Source organism: Benincasa hispida, chromosome 1, assembly GCF_009727055.1.
Source record: "Benincasa hispida cultivar B227 chromosome 1, ASM972705v1, whole genome shotgun sequence".
Taxonomy (NCBI): domain Eukaryota; kingdom Viridiplantae; phylum Streptophyta; class Magnoliopsida; order Cucurbitales; family Cucurbitaceae; genus Benincasa; species Benincasa hispida.
The window spans coordinates 76478631-76500206 of record NC_052349.1 but is presented as its reverse complement, the minus strand read 5'-3'; the positions used below and the strand labels follow the sequence as shown (position 1 = coordinate 76500206).

The window sequence follows — 21576 nt, the reverse complement described above, 5'->3', positions numbered from 1 at the left end:
TTAGTTTTCAAATTTTAGCTTGATTTTTTACAACATTGGTAAAAAATAGATAACAATTCAAGAATTCAAAGGTAGAATGAGTGTTTATAAGCTTAATTTTTTAAAAACATAACCTTAAAAACCAACTGATTACCAAATGAGCCTACATTTTAATTTTTAAAAGCCATTTTCTTTTAGTTTTCCAAATTTGACTTGATTTTCCTGATTTATATCATTTGGTTTGATTTGATTTATTTCACGAGCAAGGTTTTGGTACAAGGCCATGATGACCTAGCTACACCAAAGAAAAAAAATGAAAATAAAAGAGAATCTAAATCCAAATTGTGAAAAAGATTTGTATATCTATCAGAAAATCTAAAAACAAAAGAGTAATCTTCTCAGTTAATATGATGGCAGAGAGAAGAAAGGAACAGTAACTAAAGGGCCACCAGTCCCAATCTCATAGCATGGCTAGTAAATGGGATTTGTATACAGAGAGAATTAAGAGTTATAGAGGAAGCATATCCTCTCATTGATAAATCATATGATTATACTAACACATCAATTCTAATGTGCTGAAACCCAGAACGACATACCCAAAAGAACTTGTATTGCATTGGATGCTCAGAAAGGCGAAAACCGAGCTCAGTCATCTACTACTATACTTACAATTGTACCTGAAAGCAAACTATAATGAATGGATTCGGATGATGCTTGTCTCATCTACAAAAGCAATAGAGTTCCATTCCCAGAGGCGTGAATCACTAGACATCTGTTGAAGGGAAGAAAAGGAAAAATTGAAACAGATAAGATGCTGGCTTACAAGATTACTAGTAAAAACAAAGAACTGTTGTTTTACATCAGAAAAATACTAAAAAAAACAACAAAAAGATCACATAAAACAAACCAAGGATGCAAGGCAATGGTTTTACCTCCAGTCATAACTGAGCCGAGTGTCATAGTTTCTACTAACCATTGGTCAGAGACTACAGAGACGCCACATCCACCATAGGATGCTCATGTGAAGCTATATTACAATACATTCACCGAGTTCAGTCACCTGAAGATTACTTGATTACTTTTTTTATTAGATCTTATCCCACACCGTTACCACGAGGCCGCTTTAGAGAGATACCCCGAGGGCCATATGGTCCATACGAGTTCAATCCATACCCATTTAAACTGAGGTCTCCTGATGGAGGCTTCTGCTGTTTAGCTGCCATGTGCTCCTTGTGGGGCTTTCTCTGTTTACGTGTATTGTTCTCTTGAGCATGCTGCTGCTCGGTAGCACTTTGGTCTCGAGAGGGTTTTCCTGGCTTGAAAGGCTTATGCTCTCTATGTGACTGCGGTGTCGACCTTGCATAGACTGAATTAGGTGAAGCCCTAAAATTAGGGGTTGATTGATCACTTGGATTTCCTTTTCTAAAATCAGGTGGTGGTAAAAGATTCTGACTTAACGGATCATTCAAAATTGATGTTCCATTTGCTTCAGGAACAGTAAACTCGTTATAATTTGAATGCGATTTAAGAAACCAACTTACTTTCTTATGCGATCCTATGGACCTCCCAGGTGCAAAATGGCCAATTTCAGTTGCATTTACCATCGACGTCAACATTTCTACTGATTCTAATGAAATACCAGATAAGCCATCATAAGATAGGATGCAAGATAAGGCATGCATAGAGGCATTAAGAACAGAAGGAAGAACTCCATTTGGATGCTTTACCTGAAACGCAGAAAAAAGTCATTACAATAATGCAGAAAGTGCGAGCAAGTTTGTACAGTTACAATTAAATAGCTCCCTAAAACCAAGAATAAAAGTATATAACCCACTTACTTTGAATAATATTGCTGAAGATAATCGCTCTCTCAAGCAGTATAACTGAGCAATATCAAGTGCCTTGGACCAAAACTGCAGCCAACGGTCAACAACCACAGTTACTGAGTTATCAGGGGAGGACATAATCATCTCTTCTGGTTGTTGATTTGATTTATTTTCTATGTCCATCTTCTCTTCAACAGTTTCAACAATACCAGCTTCATCATTGCCATTATCGTCATTTTCAATACCATCTTTACAATTATCGTTCTCCTGAGCAGGGGCAACAGCAATCTCCTTTGCAACCATTAATATTGGGAGAGGCCCAACAACAGTACAATTTCTTATGTGTGTACCACCATCCCCGCGGGTTATCTCATCATAAACAATTAGAGGGCGGTTATCCGTTTGCTTAAGTGACAGTTCAAAGTTAAGGGACTGCGGGTGCAAAAGCACTCTGCTCCCTGAACCAGTTTCTACAACAGCTCGTTTTCCCTTTCTCTGAGGTGGAAGTAATCTTCCCACCATCGGATATAAACCAGCCACAAGGACAGCGTGGAGTATGCCAGGGTCACAAGCATTCACGCTGCAAGTTGAAACATCCTCAGGTATAAAACCATTTTGAACTAGTTCCATTTCAAGTTGTCTCCGCATGCCAGATAGCATAGTCATAGTGCTCAAGGAGATGTAGTATTTAGAACAGAAGCGGGCCTCTTGACCCCTATCTTTAGCATTTTTCCAGCAATCAAATGCAGCTACAACAGCCAGTTGGTCACTATGCCCACCATACAAAGAAGCAAGCTCTGCTTTAGCAGCAGCAGCTTTCTTTCTTTCGCTTGGTAACATTGGAAGAGTGAAAGGGTCCTTGTAGTCCGAAGCACAAGCCAGAGTTAGAGCAGGATCAAGGCAGTTCATCAGTATGGCGAAGATAAGCATCTTGCTTGTGACTGGATGGACAGGCAATGAACCTAATTTCTCCCCAAGCTCAGTCAGTTTCTCATCTAGTGACAAAGCCCCAATATCCTGGAGGACTAAGATTGCATTACGGATAGTATCAAAAACTGGAGGGTCCAAAGTCTTCTGCAAGAAATCCTCTATCCTACAATTGGGATCAAGCAATTTCACCTGTGAAATAAATACATAATTAAAACAATTAAACAAGGGGACGCTACAATAAGGAATACCTATTCAATATTAAACACGGGGTTCCTAATACTTCAAGAAAGTACATGACTCAGGCTCAGGCTATATCTGCAAAATACATATAACTCTGGAACCAATTTGCATGGGCAAAAACAATCAAAGTGGATTCTAAAACTAGGAATAGCTTTCACTATATTTTAAACAAGGGGATCCTAATATTTCAAGAAAGCATGTTATTGAGATGAAATCTCCAAAGAAAACTTATCGCTCTGTTGGAACCAATTTGCATGCGCATCAAGATTAGTTTATGCAGATAGAATGATAGTTTTTTCCAAATATATCATACCATGGATGGAACATGACTGTTTTTTGGCTACTTTCTTACTGCTAAACAAAATATTGGCAACATCATAGGTATTCGTATTAGAAGGTATAACAGGATACATTAAATTAGTCTTTTTTATATGAAACTAAGTTTTCATTAAAATAAACAAAAGAATATAAGGCGTACCAAAAACATGTCTGTCAAGGAGCCTAAAACAAATTCTAGAAATGGACTTCAATCCAAAAGAATCACACCAAGATCATAATTACAAAATGGTAGTGACCGAAGCCCAAAGGAAATTTAGTCCAAAAATTGATAACACAAACAATAACATTATCATCTCAACCATTATTGCATTCTTACATTTTGCACTATGCATACCTAAAAAAACTATATGTTATCCTAAAGGATTCAATATGAAACAGTAGAAAATTTGTGGGGATACAACACACTAAGTACAAAATGAAGTTCAATCCAATTCACTAGTAACAACAAAACACCCAACCACATATCAACTTATCTAAGAAATGTATGATATGGAAAATGTAAAACTGAGATCTGAAATCAGTTGGTTGGAATTTAGGCCCTGTTTGGTAACTATTTCGTTTTTTGTTTTTTATTTTTGAAAATTAAGCCTATTTTCTCCCCATTTCTTCCAATGATTTGTATCTTTCTTAAGTACAATGGTTAAATTCTTAACCAAATTTCAAAAACAAAAACAAAAACAAGTTTTTAAAAGCTATTTTTTTTGTAGTTTTCAAATTTTGGCCTGGTTTTTTAAACCATTGGTAAAAAATAGATAACAAATGAAGAAATTTTGAGGTAAAATTAGTGGATATAGGCTTAACTTTCGAAAATAAAAACTAAAAACCAAATAGTTACCAAACGAGGTCTTAATGAATTTAATTCATACATTTAGTGAGGTTCAAAAAAAAATCATCTACTCACTGTGGGTTATTGTTGTTACTGTTAACGGTGGTTAGCAAATCAGTTGAGTAGGTAATCAATCAAGTTGAGTTCAATGCCACTCTTCTCACAAGTCACAACTACTCAGTCACATTAAGCTTCGGTACAATTAAGCATCAGACTAACAAATCAATAAACAGTTCAACATACAATTATGCTTTAGAGAGAATGGTTATGTGATCTCAGTAAATATTACTAAGAACTAGGAAAAGATGCACCTGCAAACAGAGTTCTTCCATCGGCATTCTCTTAATTTCAGGAACTTGAAAATCAGGAAGAGACAATGCTTGAAACTTTGAATAAAGGTGATAGCATATCCCAGGCTGACAGCGACCTGCACGACCCTCACGCTGCTTGGCACTGGCCTTTGATATCCAAGATGATTGAAAAGTAGAAACATTACTGTAAGGATCATAACTTTTTTCTTTCATCCATCCACTGTCTATAACATAAACCACATCATCAATTGTAATGGCCGTTTCAGCAATATTAGTAGACAGAATAATTTTGCGGCAACCAGGAGGCGGTCGTCTGAATACCTTCTTTTGCTCTTTAGAAGGAACCATTGAATGAAGAGAGATTATCAAAAATTTTGATGCATCTTTGAAAAGAGGATTGACTGATAATCTTTCTCGAGTTTTGCTGATATCATCCCACCCAGGAAGGAAAACAAGAATAGCTCCTTCTTTCGAATCAAGACATATTTTTCCTAACAACTGCTCTATAAGACCAATATCGACAGAATTAGAATTTTTTGCAAGATATGTACCAATCAACCGACGTTCTTCCTTGGAGTTGGACATGGAACTTTCCAAATGATTTCTGATTGCTTCAGCAGTTTCTTTCTGATCTCCTCGTTCAGCCAATTCTAATGCAGTTGTGCCATCCTTTGCCCGTAATTCACACATGGCACCGAAAGAGAGCAGCATGCAAACATCAGAAACTCTACCCTTTCCAGCAAGAACCATTAGAGGTGTTAGTCCAGTCACAGAATGCTGATAATTGAAAATTTGAGAGGATCTGTTGGAAGCAACCAATTCTAGAAGGGGATCAAATTCGTCATTCAACCAAGCCATGTCAATCGCTTCATCCAAAGCAAGCTTGTCTTCGTCAGTTAGTTCAGGTTCCTCATCTGAGACACCCACTATACTATCATCAAGGTGGTTCTCTTCCGAAGACTTCACTATAGAAAGTACATCCTCCAGATAGAAATTTTTTACCTGAATATTTAAGTGTTAGAATGTGGCCCTAAATTACATACCAATTCAAAACTGAAAGATTAGAATGGGAGGTTTACAGGATAGGTGAATCCAGGAACATTGATAATTGGACAGCCACCAAAATATTTTGAAAACCGTTCAGCATCAATTGTAGCACTCATTAGTATCTGTCAAGATATAACACAAAAGCATGCAGTGACAATCAAATGACAAGCCACAATAAATCTTCAAAACTGTCTCGTTTTCTACAATTACAAGAGAAGTATGGATAATTTGAATAGCAGTATGAATAGTTGAAAAACACAAAAATGTCTCAAGTAAAAGCTAAGAAGAATAGAACTAACCAGCCTTAACTGAGGATATGATGGAAGCAAGTCTCTGCAAACAAGTAACAAAAGAAGTGAAGAAGACGACCCAGAACTTTTAATAAAATAAGGACGCTCAATTTTAGTTTCTATAAATAAAATGAGCAACATTCACAAAATAGTCCCACGAGTTTTCTTGATCCTATTCACAATAGTAATAATCTTGGCCTTGCTATAGATACCTTGTTCACAATGCTCCCATTACCATCAAATAACATTGATTATGTGGCAGTTCTATCAACCACGTCATTCATCTAAGAACCATCAAACTTTGAGTCTCCAATGTCTTTTTTGTTTTCCTTTTTGAAAATTCTAAACCATCAATCTAATGCCCTTTGGATAATAAAATGATTATGATTAAGTTGTATCATCATCTCTCACTAATGGCTCTATAAAAGGACTCGTGGCAATCCTTGAGAAGTGACCTCCCATTCATTGGACCCTACTATACTTGATCAACATAGAATTATGAAACTTTAATGGGCTCCCAAAAGCATTTCAATGCACACCACCTTTTCCACATTTTTAGAAAAAGATACGAACCACCCTTTCAACATAATATTGATAAAGTTACATTTTTTTTTCTATCAGTAACAAGACAACATATTGATCAAAAGAGAACACAGCCTAAAGGCCATAGGGATGAGAGGTCCCAAAGCCTAAGTTGAGGAATTGAAAGAAAAAACCCTCCAATTTAAGTGAATAAGATGCCAATCTATACTGATAAAAATTACATTTTTTGTGTTTCTTTCAGAACCCAAACAACTCTACTTCCCAGTTCCCACCCACCTTTCTCTCTACTCTCCCTCCGCTAACATAGGTGATCCATCAAGGAACTCTTTCACACAAAAGAATCTGAATTGTTAAATGAAGGAACCATAGATGTATGGGAGAAAATGAGAAGCAGAAAAGTCTAGGTATAAGTGGATGATTTCTAGTACAACAATTGCAGGAGAAGGGGGGAGATTGGACCTCCGACCTCTGGAGGTCTTGTCAATACAATTGAGTCAAGCTTACTTTGGCTTAAGTGGATGATTTTTCATTTAACATATTATCGAGTAGAGAAATTTCAATAATTTATTGGGAACAGGAGCTCCCAATAAAATAACATTTACTCTTTTGATTTGTAGTGCACACTCATATATACATTTTTTATTAAGAAACATAGGTGTATATTCATCAAAAGAACAGATGAAGGCCAGGGTGTAGAGAAAACCCCCTCCCACAAAACTAATAAAGAAGAGCCCTACAATTGTTAATAAACATATGAAGGCTATAATTACAAAAGAATTTGGTGTAGTTTGTGCATCACCAAGAGGTTGTATGTTGAACAGATGCCCAAAAAGAAGCAAACTTATCTTCAAACATCCTACTATTCCTTTCTTTCCAAAGACACCACAGAAGTGTACAAGTAGCACATCTCCAAAGGATTTTTCCTTTCCACATAACTTCCACCATCAAAGACCATCCATCATCCAAAAAACCATCTTCTTAGGGAGACAGTTAGCCACCCCAAGAGTACTAAAAAGAATATGCAACCCTTTAGAAGCAAACTCACAATGCAAAAACAAATGATCCAAAGTTTATAGATGTATAGGGAAAAGACAGCAAATGGAGGGGGAGAGGACCAAACTTAGGGTTGAGAAAAAGCCTCTTTGATAGTGAAACTAGTAGCTTCATTGCTCTTCCTTAGCTGCTTTCTTTTGGATGGTGAACAGAAACAGAGACTGTTTATGTTATGTTTGAAGAGCAACTCCTCAGGCAGGTTCTCTATCAAGTCTGCATTCCAAAACTTGACAAAGGGGTCACGTAAAATAATTTCCCTAAGGTCAGCTTTGTCTGTAAGCTTAAGATCTTCCTCTTGTACCTTGCTTATAGAAGTCTAAATACTCGTACACGCTTATGTTGGAGTGTCTAGCACATATCCATTGACCAAATAAAAGTCTAACATGGTTGGACACACAGTCACACACTGCTAAAAAAAATGTCTGTACTTCCTAGCTAATTGCAAAAGTAGCAAATTTTGTGGACGATGGACCAAAATTACTCATAAAAACTTAATTATATACCATACAAATATTGAAAGATATTGAAAACTTTTTTCAATTCCTCTTGGCTCCTAGATGAAGTTTCTTACCAAAGGATTCGTGTGACATAACAATTATGGATTTTTTTTTTTGGGTACTCTACTTTAGTAAGGGTGAGAGCAAGAACCGTGCGACAATATTTCTCATTCATCCAATTTCTTACGAAAGTTAGTATTTCAGAAGTCAAAAAAAGACCGGTAATAAATAACGCATGCGTATGAGAGAATTAACGTAAGTATACCTCAAAATTGTTAAAATGAAGTCAGAGTAACGGTCCCTTTCATGAACTTCATCCTACAAACATAAAAATAAGATTAATATAAAGGCCAAAAGAGACGTATTCATAATGAAAAGATGGAGAAACATGTAATATTGCAACATTAACTAGTATCAGAGCAAATCTTGGAGGATGTCCTTTTGTGTGTGAGGACTTGTACATATCTTTTGGTGGTCCCTTGAATGGGCTATCTTTTGTGCAGCCTCTTCTTTTTACAATCTTCTAATATTAAAATGATGGCCTCAACGGAAAAAGAAATCTATCCTTCCTTCTCAAATGGTTTAGGCATTTCATGGAAAAATCAGAAGCAACTACACTATGGACTGAAATGATTGGCTCAAAGGGTTTTTTTTTTTTTTTAAAGAATAACAACTTTCATTGAGGGAAAAAAAAAAGAAAGAATACAAGGGCAAACAAAAACACCCGTCCACAAAAGTAACCCCTTACATGAAAGGGTCCAGCTATGCAAAATGACACCTACAGGATAATTACAAAAGGTCTTCGAAACCAAACCCCACAAAGAAACATGAAAGTGAACCATCGACCAAACTTCACTAGGATCTTTACCCACACCCCTAAAAATCCCACTATTTCGCTCCCCCCACAAAACCCAAACAATAGTGCACACCCCCGCAAGCCACAAAAAGTGACCCTTCTCCCCCCTAGGTGGATTGAGGACGAACTCCCCGATCATAGCAACAGCATCCCGCTGACGAGCGAATGAAACAGAAAACTCCTGGACAAAACGTTCCCACATAGAGCTAGCAAACTCGCAACGCCAAAGAATATGATCCAGATCTTCCTCCGCCTTCCAATAAAGGATGCAACAGAACGGCCCAACAAGCGAGGAGAGCTTCCTAGAAAAATGATCCATCGTATTTGCTAGGGGTGTTCATGACCCGACAACCTGAACAACCTGGACTACCTAATCCAAATTATAAGGGTTGGGTTTGGTTAGTTTAAAATTTGGGTTGGGTTGGGTTGGGCCTCGGGTTGGTAATAAAAAATTCGAGTTGACCCAACCCAACCCGAATTACTAATATTAATATTTAAAGTATATATACATATATATAACTATTTTCGTTTTGGGTTTTTAGGTTTTGAATCCAACCGTCAAGCCCAAGCGTGTCTCACTTCTCAATCTCTCTCAACTCTCACGTTTTCAGCCTCTCTCTCTGTCGAGTGTCGCGATCTAGGGTTCTCATATGTTCATCGTCATTCGTCATCGCCATTCACTATCGCCGTTCGTCATCCTCGTTCATTGTCGTCGTTCACTGTTGCATCGTCTCAGCCTAACTTTCGTTCGTCTCGCTGTCGCGGTTCACCGTTTTCCATTTTTCTTTTTTAATTTAAATCACTTAAGTTAATTTCAGATTTAAAATACATGTTTTCTGCCTTCCTCTCTTACATTTTTTTTTAATTTCAAATCTCCACAAGTTTTTTTATAGACTTCCAATACCAATGGCTGATTTCAAGGGGGGGGGGGGGGGGGGGGGGAAAGAAAAGAAACAGGAAGGGAAAAGAAAGGGGAAAAAAAGTGTACAACCGACAACCCAACCCAACCCAACCTAAATTTTAAGGGTTGGGTTGGGTTGGTTACCCTATTTGGGTCATTCAAATAGCCAACCCGACCAACCTAAATTTTCGAGTTGGTCCAAAATTTACCCCTAACCCAACCCGTGTACACCGCAAGTATTTGCATGGCCATGGCCATGTAACACCTGTTAGGTGAAAAACCTCACCTTCCTAGAAAAATACCCTTTTTTCCAAGACGCTAATCTCTTCCTAACTTTATCCACCACCGGATCCCAAAAGAGCAATCGCCTTGAGGTTACTCCCAAGAGGAAGATCAAGATAGGAAGAGGGAAGCAACCCAACCTCACACCCTACCAACTCCGACCATCTCTTAAGCTTCTCCTCCTTACAATTTATCCCTATGATGCTACACTTCCCCTCGTTGATCTTCAAACCCGAGATTTCTTCAAAAATAGCTAGAATGTGATTCAAAGTTAAAAATGAGTTCTCATTACCCGAACAAAAGAAAAGCGTGTCATCTGCAAATTGGAGATGCGAAAGAGTCACTTTCCTCCCCAACCTCAAAGAGGATAAAAATAGTGCCTTCAACACACTTCCTCACCAAATTACTTATAATGTCCACCACAAGACGGAAAAGGAAAGGAGAAAAAGGGTCTCCTTGCCTAAGCCTCTCATGGCCACCACTTTACCCCTAAGACTGCCATTTATAAGAAAAGAGAAAGTCACATTACTCGGTCAGCCCCACATCCACGTTCTCCATTTATAATCGAAACCCTTCTTCTCCATCATTTCATCCAAAAAGTCTCAATCCACATGATCTTAGGCCGTCTATCAATCTTAAATAACACTCCCTCTTTCTTTTTAAGCATATACTCCTTAATAGCTTCATTAGCCACAAAAGCTTGATCCAAAATCTCCCTCCCGACTATAAAAGCACCTTGTGTTTCTGAGATTGTCGACAGGAGCACCCTTTAGAGGCGGTTAGCCAATACCTTTGCAATAATTTTATACACACTTGTAATTAAGTTGACTGGTCTAAACTCCTTCACCCTAGTCGCGTTATCCTTTTTAAGAATGAGACAAATGTATATTTCAGTCATCAATCTATCCAGAATACCCCTTTCAAAGAATTCCTAAAAGACCTTGAACAAATCTGCTTTGAGCAAATCCCAATTATCTTGATAAAAAGCTAAAGAAAAGTTGTTGAAACCTAGGGATTTAGACTTGTCACTAGCAAAAACAGCCTGCTTGATTTCTTCCATAGAAAAGGGGATCGTCAACCCCTCCCTTTCCCAAAGAGAGATTGGATTCCAATCAATCCCTTGAATAAACGGTTTAGGAGTAACCTCTAGCCCATAGGTACTCGCAAAGAAAAGTACAACCTCCTCCTCAACATCTATGTCCTCCCTAATTGTCTCCCCATAATCCTTAACCAAGGGATCGATCATATTCCTACTTTTCTTGCCACTATGCTGTGGAAAAGCAGTGTTACAATCTCCATCTTTAGCCCAAGCAACTTTCATCTTTTGCCTCCAAGAACAGGCCTTTTTCTGATTACCTCAGCAAATTGACATTTGCAAGAATCCCTTTCCACCTTTAAGGCTTCCTTTAGAGGACCATCCATCTCCCACTCATCTATCTCTTTTATTCGAGCCACAAGCTCACTTTTCTTCACCCTAATGTCTCCAAAAATTTCTCGGTTCCACACCTTTAGCTTCACTTTTCTTCACCCTAATTGCAACTCAAAGTCATTCCATTTCGTTTCCACCAAAATAACAATGACTGGGTTTTCTTGTTCAAGGAAATCCTTTATAATACTTCTTTTAACCCCTCCCAACCTCCCCCCCCCCCCCCCGGTGCCCGCCCCGCCCCGCCGAAAATAACATTCCAAGAAATGAATTTTAACATTGAGAAACAGTTTTACCCGCTTCTTTCAAAGCCCTCTTCCTCTCATAATTCAACCAAACTTTCCAATTTTTTGAGCTCCCTTTCAACCTTATTGATCCCTTCACCACCTGTCTTTCTACCTACACCCTGACTTTTAGAAAGATTCTTACCTTTTTTGACACTTTCATTCTCCACCTTCTGAACTCCGACTGATGCTAGCGCACCCCAACCCCCTCACCCTAATCCAAAAGGCTCCCCAGACAAGAACATTAACCCCCTCAGAGACAGTTTATTAGGATACCACCTAACAAGAACACTCAAGAAGACAACATAAAGAACATATGAGAACACTAAAAGATTATATTACAATATCAATGAAGAAATGACAATACACCATGGCCTTTCGAGAGGGCTACTCTCTTCCAATATTTTCCACAAGAAATCACTACAAAATTCTTCACACCCTTGCTCCGAATCCAGTCCCTCTATTTATAACTAAAAGCCCAAATAAACTTACTATCTAATCACTAATATGTCCCTTCTACTAACCATATTAATATTCTACTAATAAGCCTACTATCTCCATAACTATGGGTCTTACAATACTCACCCCCTTCAGAAAACACCTTGTCCTCAAGGTGTGGGTTGTAACAAAACTATTACAAGTACTAACAAAATAACCTAAATCCCAAAGAGAGAACATAAACCTAAAAAAGAATTATAAAACCTTTTTTAACACAAAACCTAATAGCCTCCTCTTCAATCTTGGAAAAAAAAATTGCATCCCTTAAGCTTTGAGAGCACTTGGGCTTCAATTAATCCATTTACCTTCAGCCCATTAAGCAGCCCAAGATCAATTTGTTGCTTCCCTTCTTCTCTAATGGACCCAACCCAGAATCATTTTTGTTGAAATGCCTTGAATCTGTTTGTTGGCGCTTCGAACAACCAAGTATGGGGATCGTCCAAGGGCGTGCACCCTGGTGGGGGTTCGGGGGCAACGACCCCGAAACCTATTCAGATTTCGTATTCAGCATATTTACTTATTTGTAGTTATTTACGACTTTGACCATAGGGTTTAGAGTACTGCGCTATATAAACTCTCTAACCCTAGAGGCGCCGTTTTAATGTAATTTTCTGAAAACATTCTCTCAAATAATATTGTTCTCCCTCTGCCCGTGGACGTAACTAACATACTGTTAGTGAACCACGTATATCTGTGTGTCAATCTTCCCTATCTTTACGTTCCTTTTTGTGTTCTTTAATTATCGATTTCGCAACAATTTTGTTGCTCTAAACCACACATAAGCTTTTCCTTAAACAACAGACTCATTCCAGTTTTAAGATAAAAATTATATTGAGCCCTTTTTTGTTGCTTGGCCTAATTTTTAGCACAACATCAAAAATCCTCATAGCCTAACGAAACTCTAATCAGTGGCTTCCCTTCCTCTCCTACTGTTTACACGTGTCTAACCCCAACTTTTGTTGAACATTGCAGCATTTCCAAATTTTCATCTCTCTCCATCGCCAACAACCTCCCTCTGCAAGTTTCAGCACCTTCAACCTCTTCTTCTTCTTCTTCTTCTTCAACTTCCTTATTTGGTTTCCACCTCTAACTAAACCACTATTACAGCCCCTACTCTGCATCTTTTCTTCTTGAAAATGGTCTCTTCGGTTATAAGTCTTCTTCTCCATCCATTGTCGTGTGTCTCCACTTCTTCGACTTGCTTTTTCCCATTGCTTTTGACTTCCTAGGATGACGTGCTCTAATACCAATTTGTTAGGATACCACCTAACAAGAACACTAAAAGATAGATTTACATTGTAATTTCAGTGAAGAAACTACAATATATCATAGGCGTTCGAGAGAGCTACTCTCTCAATATTTCCCAAGGAAATCACAATAAAATTCTTCACATCCTTGCTCCCAACCCACTCCTCTATTTATAACTAGAAGCCCTAACGAACTTACCATCTAATTACTAATATGCCCCTTCTACTAACCATACTAATATTCTACTAATAATCCTACTATCTCCATAACTAAGGGTCTTACACACACTTCCCTTATTTTGTTTTTGCATTGGTACATTCTTTATAGATGTATGTCTAAGGATGCGCATCATTTGTTGTAGAGTCTTTTTTTTTTTTTGTGTAATAGAAACATTTCATTGAAGAATGAAATAAAAGAATGTCCAACACCAACAAGTTATTACAATAGAGAAGATATTTTAATCAAAGATGATTGAAATTTCAATAATCAATAATGAAATTTGATTTTGAGATAAGACGAGAGTAATAGGGAGATTAGAAGGTTGGGAGTTCTTAATGAACAAGGAAGGACAAATACTACATTTTTTAAGAAATGTGCATGTCTGACAAGTGTCCAAAAATGACATGCTCAGACACGTACCAAGCACAAGTCAAATGCACAATTATGCATGTCTTTTTTTTTTTTCTAATAATCGGGCACTGGGCGACATGCTCGAACATGCCACAGACAAGCTCCATATTTTATTCCCCTTCCCTTTCCCTTTGATTCTCTCTTTTCTTTTGTCTGATGACTGTTGCTACATTGTCAAACGTTGGAGAGCATCGGCCGGCATTAGCATTGGTTAGAACGATGATGGTTTGTGGCAATGGCAGAGGGGTGGCAAACGGAGGGAGATTGAATGAAATTGATCATGAGGGAGGAGAGTAGAATAGGGGGAGGGGGGAGAACAAAATCAAGCAAGGGAAGAGTAGTATGGCCGGCTGAAAGGGGAATGGGAGAACAGGGTTAAGTTATCTTGTTTTAACGAGTGTTGGGCCTTTTAATGTGTGTTTTTATGGGTTGTTGAGCTTTTGTCTTTATTTAGTTTTAGTGGGCAATAAACTATTGGGTTCCATGCACCATTAACATTTTACTATATTCAGCTCTTTTCTGATTATTATCTTGAAGCAGTATAATAAAATGTATTAGCAGACTGATAATTACTTTTCCTTCACAATTCTTTTATAATTATTTTTAATAGTTAATAGAAAAAATTAAAAGTATTTTAGATTTTATCTTTTGATATTATTTAAAAAGTTAAAATAATAGTAAAAATAAGGTATCCTCACATGTCCGTTCCCTACATCTTCATAAATGGGTGTGCCCCTGTGTTTTTGTCCATGTCCGTGCTTCATAGCTAATTAGTATGTCGGAGGCCATTAGACATTCTATGATTAAGGATAGGGTGTGGTTTGGACCCTTGAAACTTCAGGCTCCACTTTTTGTATTGACAGTTCTCAGACCAACAAATATGGCTGCTGAATAAATTTGGTTTGAGATAAAAAGTGCATGAGAAGATCAATTATTTTTTCTCCGGCCATCAATTATTGAAGCTTAAACACCCTTAATAGAATACAAAGTTCAAAGCCTCGCTTCTCTCCGTCTACTAAAGTTTGTTGCTTGTGTTGCAAGAATGAGAAGACTCAGAGCTGCCCCTTTATCCATTGTGATTTGCAGATAAGCGGATGTCTTCCTTCTTTTTTTTGCAGAAATTTGGCATCTCACTGTACCAACTGATTACTTTACAGATTAGCTCCCTGAAATCTTTTCAGATAGCTGGTTCTTGGATGAATTTAGGGAATGTATAGTCATAAATTTTCCAAGGTTGGTTTAGTTAGAAAAAAAGATCCAAAGTTCCCTAGACAACTGAAACATTGAAGGGTTTCTTTCGTGTGTAACTTTTTAGAGCTACGGCCTTTAATTAGTAATTGAAGTGTTGTTCCAAACTTCTAGCACATACAGTAGTTTTTTGTTGTTTCAAGTTGCCTTTGTTGGCATAAAGTTCTCTCTTCTTTGGGCCCTAAGTTGCAGTTCTCTTTTTTTTTTTAAGAAACATCAAGTGCAGAAGGACCGAGCATAGGATTTCTTCTTCGGAGCCTTTCATAAGTATTCAAGCTTCTATGAGGCACCAACCACAAGAAAACCTTCACCTTTAAGAGTTGGTCTCACATTAATCAGGCTGGAGAAAGGAAAACTGGTAGAAAAATGACCCAAGGAATCAAGAGACCACCATAATTTATCTTCATAGGAACCCAAACGGAAATCCTCCAATTTAGTAGTCAAACTGACAGATTTCCGTCTCTCTATCAAAAATGCCTCCTCTAATGCTTAGATTCCAGGTTCCATGATCATTTATCTCAACAGTCAGCCACAGTAGCAATCTGATTTAAAGAGAGATTAAAGATATCTGAAAACTCGTCTTTAAAAGGAGAGGCGCCAACCCACACATCATACCAGAACCTGATAAGCTGCCCATTCCCAACTTTGAAACTAGTGAATCTATCAAACAGAGGGATAGTCTTAGAGATGTCAAACCAAGGCCGATCATCCAAGCTTCCTTGGGTAAAACCTTCCAACCTAAGTGGTTCTCACCCATAAATACTAATTACCATTTGTCTCAAAAGCTGGTTATCCTCCTTAGAAAATCACCATTCAGTAAGGAGGGCTAGATTTCTATGTTCGAGAGAACCAATTCCAAGCCCACCTTGGGAGATAGGAAGGGAGGCAATCTTCCAATTCACAAGATGGCAACCTAGACGACCATTCCAGAAGAAATCTCTAATAGCTTTTCCATGTTTTTAATAAAACCTTTACGAGCTTTGAGGATGGAAAAGAAGTACAAAGGGAGCCCATCAAGGACCGAAGTAATCAAAGAGAGCCACCGGCCTTTACAAAGAAAGGAGATTTTCCATTTAGCAATGTACTTCTGAACTTACCAACCATCGGACCCACAATAATTACCGCCAAGGGGGAATCCTAGATAATTTATAGGAAGGTTCTTTGTTTTGCTAAGTTGCATAACTTTATCCTCATTAAGTCTCTTCTATTTGATGTTATTATTATTATTATTACTACTACTACCACCATTATTATTATTATTATTATTATTATTATTATTATTATTATTATTATAATTATGGTAATGGTAATAATCTCATAATGAAAAGTAAGTTGGCTATTTAATGTGGTAAAAAAGAACACTCTCCAAAATCCAAAAGTAAACCCACACCAAATCTTCCAGCAGTAAATCCTACCAACTCAGAGCAACAAAACCACGAGCAATGTCACAAAAAAAATGACAGAACCAAAAGGCGAGAAATAGAATACGTACCACAATAATGTGAGTTAAGTCAGACACAACATTTTTATTTTTCCTACTCTTTTCAGAAGCTTCCATTGTTAATTTGCCCAAACCTTCTGAAATCAGCACCCTCAAAAGAATACCATTCGTGCAGAGTACAATAGATGAGTGTCTTCCGCCTTTACTTTCCAGCCGTATCTTCCATAATGAAAAAAGAAGGGGGAGGATGTCAGCTGATATGATGTTTGTTTATGAAAGCAAAATTAACCAGATGTTATATACATCACCATATAATTAAGTGGAGAATTCCAAAAGTGCCCCTTGCTATTAAGAAATAACTTCTGTTGTACAAATTCTCAAAATAAGCTATAAAATAAGAAATTTTCACAGCTCCAATCCAGTTGAACCCCAAACAACAGGTACATGCATGCATGCAGATCATACAAGCACCAAGAACTAAGCTATTGAATTGATAAAGTCCTATCCTGTTTTCATCGTAAACATCTTCCCAACATCAGTTACTTTGAGATAATGATCAAAACTGATCCCCTCATTGAAACTCCAGTGGATAATAAAACTCTACACGAACTAGCTAATTAGATATCTTTCTGTGTAAACAACCAGCAGGAAGAATACCTTGTATCCAATATCACTTCCAACATTTTCTCCTCTTTCATAGGAGATTCGCTCAGAAACTAAAACAGAAGAAGACAACATTCAAAGAAAATGGAAGTAAAACAACTAATAATATTAAAGTCTGTAAAACAATTAATTTCAAAAATAAAAGAAGAACCCAAAAAGGTAATAAATAGAGCTAACCTGATATAGCAGATATTCGTCGAGGTTGGGTACAAACTATCTTACATGTCTCTCCCTTACCCCACATATAATCCAAAAGAAACTGAGGGACCTATACCATATTACCAAAATAATTATATTTTTATGCAAGAATTTTTAAATTCATTTTAAATAACTTTAACACACACGCGCACATACACACATATATAAATTTAAAGAGAAAAAGTATCTACTAATGAAGTATCGTATATCAGAAGATTCAGAACATGAAAGAGCATCAAGCTTTATGGCGTTCATTCCATAAAAGACAAACAGCATTGTGATGATTATCATAATTTTCCTCTCACTATCCATATTCAAAATGGAAAGCAAAATCAGCAGGATATATATGTGCCAGCTGCTAATTTGTGGAGGACCAGATTTTCCTATAGAACAAGTAGATACTCGCTTAAGGGGTGATTATTTTCTTCTTCTTCTTCTTCTTCTCCCTTTTTTTTTTTTTTTTTTGGAAGATAAACAGAGCTTAAAAACATGAAACAGTCCAAAACATAAGCCACTAGGGTGATTCATGAGGACGTCAATATTGGTAGAGCAAGGATAGAATATCTCGTTCAAACTTCACATCTGTTTCTTTCTAATTCCTATCCAAAAAGGTGGGTTGTCAAGAAGTACATAGAAAGCCAACAAACCATGCAACTCATATACGGGACCAAGGACAGGGATAAATATACGTATTAGAAAAGAATTCATTGCATCCAAAATAGAGTGTTAGGCAAGCAAGCAATGATGAATTCAAAGGAGAAAAATAAATATATAAATAAGTGGCAGTCATTGAAGAGAAAGACTGAGTAACCTGTGTTGTCTTTCCACACCCAGTCTCACCAGATATGAGAACGACCTGCTTAAAGCAATGATCAAACTGTTATTGGAATAGAAAGTGATGCATTGGTTAAGATGAGGAAGTCAGAGACCAACCAACACTAGCTCCATAGAACCATGTAAAAAATGCATAAGAACAAGGGAGTTTTTTTTTTTTTTTTTTTTGGCAGTCTAAAGATGATAAGTAATTTTGAATAGAATTGTATATTAAAAGCAACCTGATGAGATTCAACTGTTGAAGTAATGACATCTTGAAATGATGCAATTGGAAGTTTAGATCTCTCTTCTGAGATCTACAAAAAGAATCAAAAGTTCACTTTCAGCTACTTTGGTGTTAAGATGATAAGCTTATAAACTTCAGGCGAATTTCCTATGTAAGAAAAACTAAAAGAGAGAGAGATGAAGGTACAGCATAAAACCAGTAAACTTCATCACTTTTGTTCATGTACTCAAAGAAACCTTTTTCAGATTAGCAACACTCTTCATAGTATATGATCCCAGTTTCTTCATTATCTCTTCCTTGTTCATTGACGGCCTCCAGAAAATGTCATCTTTCTTTCGCCTTTGTTTATCAGCCTTTTTATTGTGTTTCCCAGCTGTCTCCTTGCCCAAATCTCCATCATCAGGAGGATACATACTGAATAAATCGTCCAAAACAGTTTTGGTTTTTTCGGAAAATTTCATGGTCTCCATTTGCATTTTGGATTTATAAACAGAAACACGTCGTTGGTTTCCATGCCTACAAAGAGTTGAGCAACTGAGAAACCTAAAGCAAAATATTCCAGGGGCCAAAGATATTCTAGATGCACAAAAAAATCTTCATTCCAAGAATATGGAAGTTACCAGTACATGACTAGATGCCTCTCAAACATGGGGAAGATTTTCATTTCAAGGGTATGAAGTTACCTATATAGCTATATATGACTAGATGCCTTTTAAACTCAGAGGAGACATTGCTAATTGAAACTTACCCAGAACTCTTTGATGCCATACCCATTTTCCTGCACACTTCATGCACGAGAGCACGTTCACGCTTCGAAAGATCAGCTTCAAAAGTGAAAACTGCATGAAACATCGAAATACTTGCTAATTAAACAACAGATAATGACAGACTCCAATATTAGTATATGGGAGAACAATGCTGCATGAGGAATAACAAAGAGTTGAGGGTTTTAAGACATGTGAGAAAGATGGACTATAGAGAAAGATTAGAATGACTACTAAGTCGCACTTAAGAAAGCGGGAATCTCCAACGATCATCCAAGTCATGTTACCTATAACATCCAACACCAACTTCATTGCCGGGCCAGCATAAACAAGCCCGTAAAGTTTGACTTATAATCCATATCCACAGCAGACATGTCAAACTCATAAATACTGAAGAAAAATGTGAAAGATAAATTAACTAAATTAATCTATTTGAAGAGGTGAAAACATAGACCTCAGAAAACACTAGTTTGGGCATTCCTCCAGTGTTATTTTCCCGTCCCTGAAACCTCCTTTCTTATCAAAAAGTTGCTACTCGACAGCTGAAAAGGCAGAAAACCTCTAGTTCGTACCTAGCAAGGCTAGATTATTTTTCTGCAATTACTTCTTGCGATTGTGAAATATCGGCAGAAGCTTTCAAAGTGAAAAAGAAACCATGCCCCATATTATAGAAGAATCTATTATGAATAGAATGACAAGTCAAAAACAATAAACTCAAATTTCAGAGTTCTGATCATTTTTCTCCATTGAATAGCCTTCCACCATACCAGATATCTTAAGAAACTCATATTTGAAAGCAATTTCAATTTTCACTGCCTTGACCAACTACTCGGGAGCAACCAACATAGCCAAAGAACAGTCCCTGCTTTGAAGCTCCCACGTTATATTTGATGAAATGAAAAATAAATAAATAAACAAATGAAAGAAGAAGCAATCACCCACAACCAAAAATCGCAAGACCCATTAAAACCCACAAATTATTTATTCATTCCATTGGAATATGACATAAGCACAACTGACAAACTCCGTCTTCTTCTCATTTTTCAATCTGGGTCATGGTTTCCAATTTACCTTCGTCATTGGACAAGCAAAACCGTTCGAGTGCCTGTGTAATTGCACAACCCACGTCTGGAATTGGCTTGGATTTGAGCTTTTGCTCCCCTTTCTTCTGCTTCTTCTTCGCCATTACTTTTCTAGCTGTAGCTTCTTCCTTCAGGAGCTTGCTTTTTTCTTCAGTTATAAGGAAACTAAAAAATAGAAGAGACAGGAGACAGAAACAACATTTGAAACATTGGGTAGTGCCCTAACGTGTGTATGGCGCCTGCTTTTTCTTTGCCTTTCATCAACGTATAACTTCTTCTTCTCCCTTTATCCCTCTGTGTGTCTGAAATGGGCCATTGCCGAACTGATGCACCGTACCGGGTTGCAGGCCCAAATATTTCGGAACACCTTCGTCTTTTGAAAATTCTAATTTTACCCCCAACGTGTCAAAAGTTGGGGCAAATTACAAAAACCATAGAGTATGTTGATGGTTATAATTATACATCAAATTTCTTAAATTTATACAAGTAATCGTATAAAATATAGCAATTATATAAGTTTTAGAGTTTAATTTTCATCATTTGAAGGTCTAATTTCTATAACTATAATAAGTTTAAAGGCTTTAATTTTAACACTCGTATAAGTTTGAAAGCTCAATTTTTAGAATTCAAAATTTGAGAGTGTAATTACAACTACTCATAGATTTTTGTAATATGCCGTAAAAATTTTTACTATATTAATAAATAATTTGTTAAGAACATGTGCCTTAACAATTGAATTATGTTCATCAAATTCAAATGTATATATGCCTATGCATGAAGGATTTGAGGGAATGGTTGAACCATTTCAAGGTCAAATGTAATATGGAAATAAAAATTCCAAGTTCAAAGATAACTGTGAAACTTTTCAGAGTCAATACAATTGAAACCTACCTCTAATAAGTATTTGTATAATTTAACCTTAAACTTTCCTTATTCCCTTATCTTTTAAGTTTTAGTCATGAATGAGAGGATGATAATATATGAAATGTTATCATGTCATTTTGTTTCTTGTAATTTGGGATTAGTTTTATTTATTTTAATACCTATATTTTCAAAAGTTTAAAATTTAATCCCCAAACTTTCAATAAATGTTAAAAGTAGGCCTTAGTGTTAG

The 21576-nt window shown here is 36.9% G+C and overlaps 1 protein-coding gene across 4 annotated transcripts; it reads right to left on the bottom strand.

Moving 5' to 3' along the window:
- Positions 1-413: 413 nt before the first annotated feature.
- Positions 414-20750, bottom strand: LOC120092403 (DExH-box ATP-dependent RNA helicase DExH6). 4 transcript variants are annotated; one of them, XM_039050513.1, is made up of 16 exons: positions 20452-20750; positions 19365-19455; positions 18853-19132; positions 18612-18686; positions 18368-18412; positions 17536-17626; positions 17353-17411; positions 16747-16914; positions 8147-8199; positions 5798-5831; positions 5531-5620; positions 4452-5453; positions 1818-2924; positions 1521-1706; positions 912-1345; positions 414-751 (listed from the first exon to the last, which is right to left on the bottom strand). In XM_039050513.1, exons 1-15 carry the CDS (start codon positions 20564-20566, stop codon positions 1157-1159), a joined length of 3585 nt encoding a protein of 1194 aa, XP_038906441.1. In that variant the 5' UTR covers positions 20567-20750; the 3' UTR covers positions 414-751; positions 912-1156. The 4 variants fall into 4 exon arrangements, with proteins under 4 accessions (XP_038906441.1, XP_038906440.1, XP_038906444.1 ...); XM_039050512.1 differs by having other exon boundaries at positions 912-1706; positions 20452-20566; XM_039050516.1 differs by lacking the exons at positions 19365-19455; positions 20452-20750 and having other exon boundaries at positions 912-1706; positions 18803-18872.
- Positions 20751-21576: the final 826 nt, after the last annotated feature.

Coding starts and splice junctions, on each gene's coding strand:
- LOC120092403 (XM_039050512.1), bottom strand. CDS start 20,566: ATGGCGAAGAAGAAGCAGAAGAAAGGGGAGCAAAAGCTCAAATCCAAG. Junction 17,412..17,535: donor ACGAATATCTGCTATATCAG/GTTAGCTCTATT, acceptor CTTCTGTTTTAG/TTTCTGAGCGAATCTCCTAT. Junction 2,925..4,451: donor TGGAAGAACTCTGTTTGCAG/GTGCATCTTTTC, acceptor TTTATTTCACAG/GTGAAATTGCTTGATCCCAA.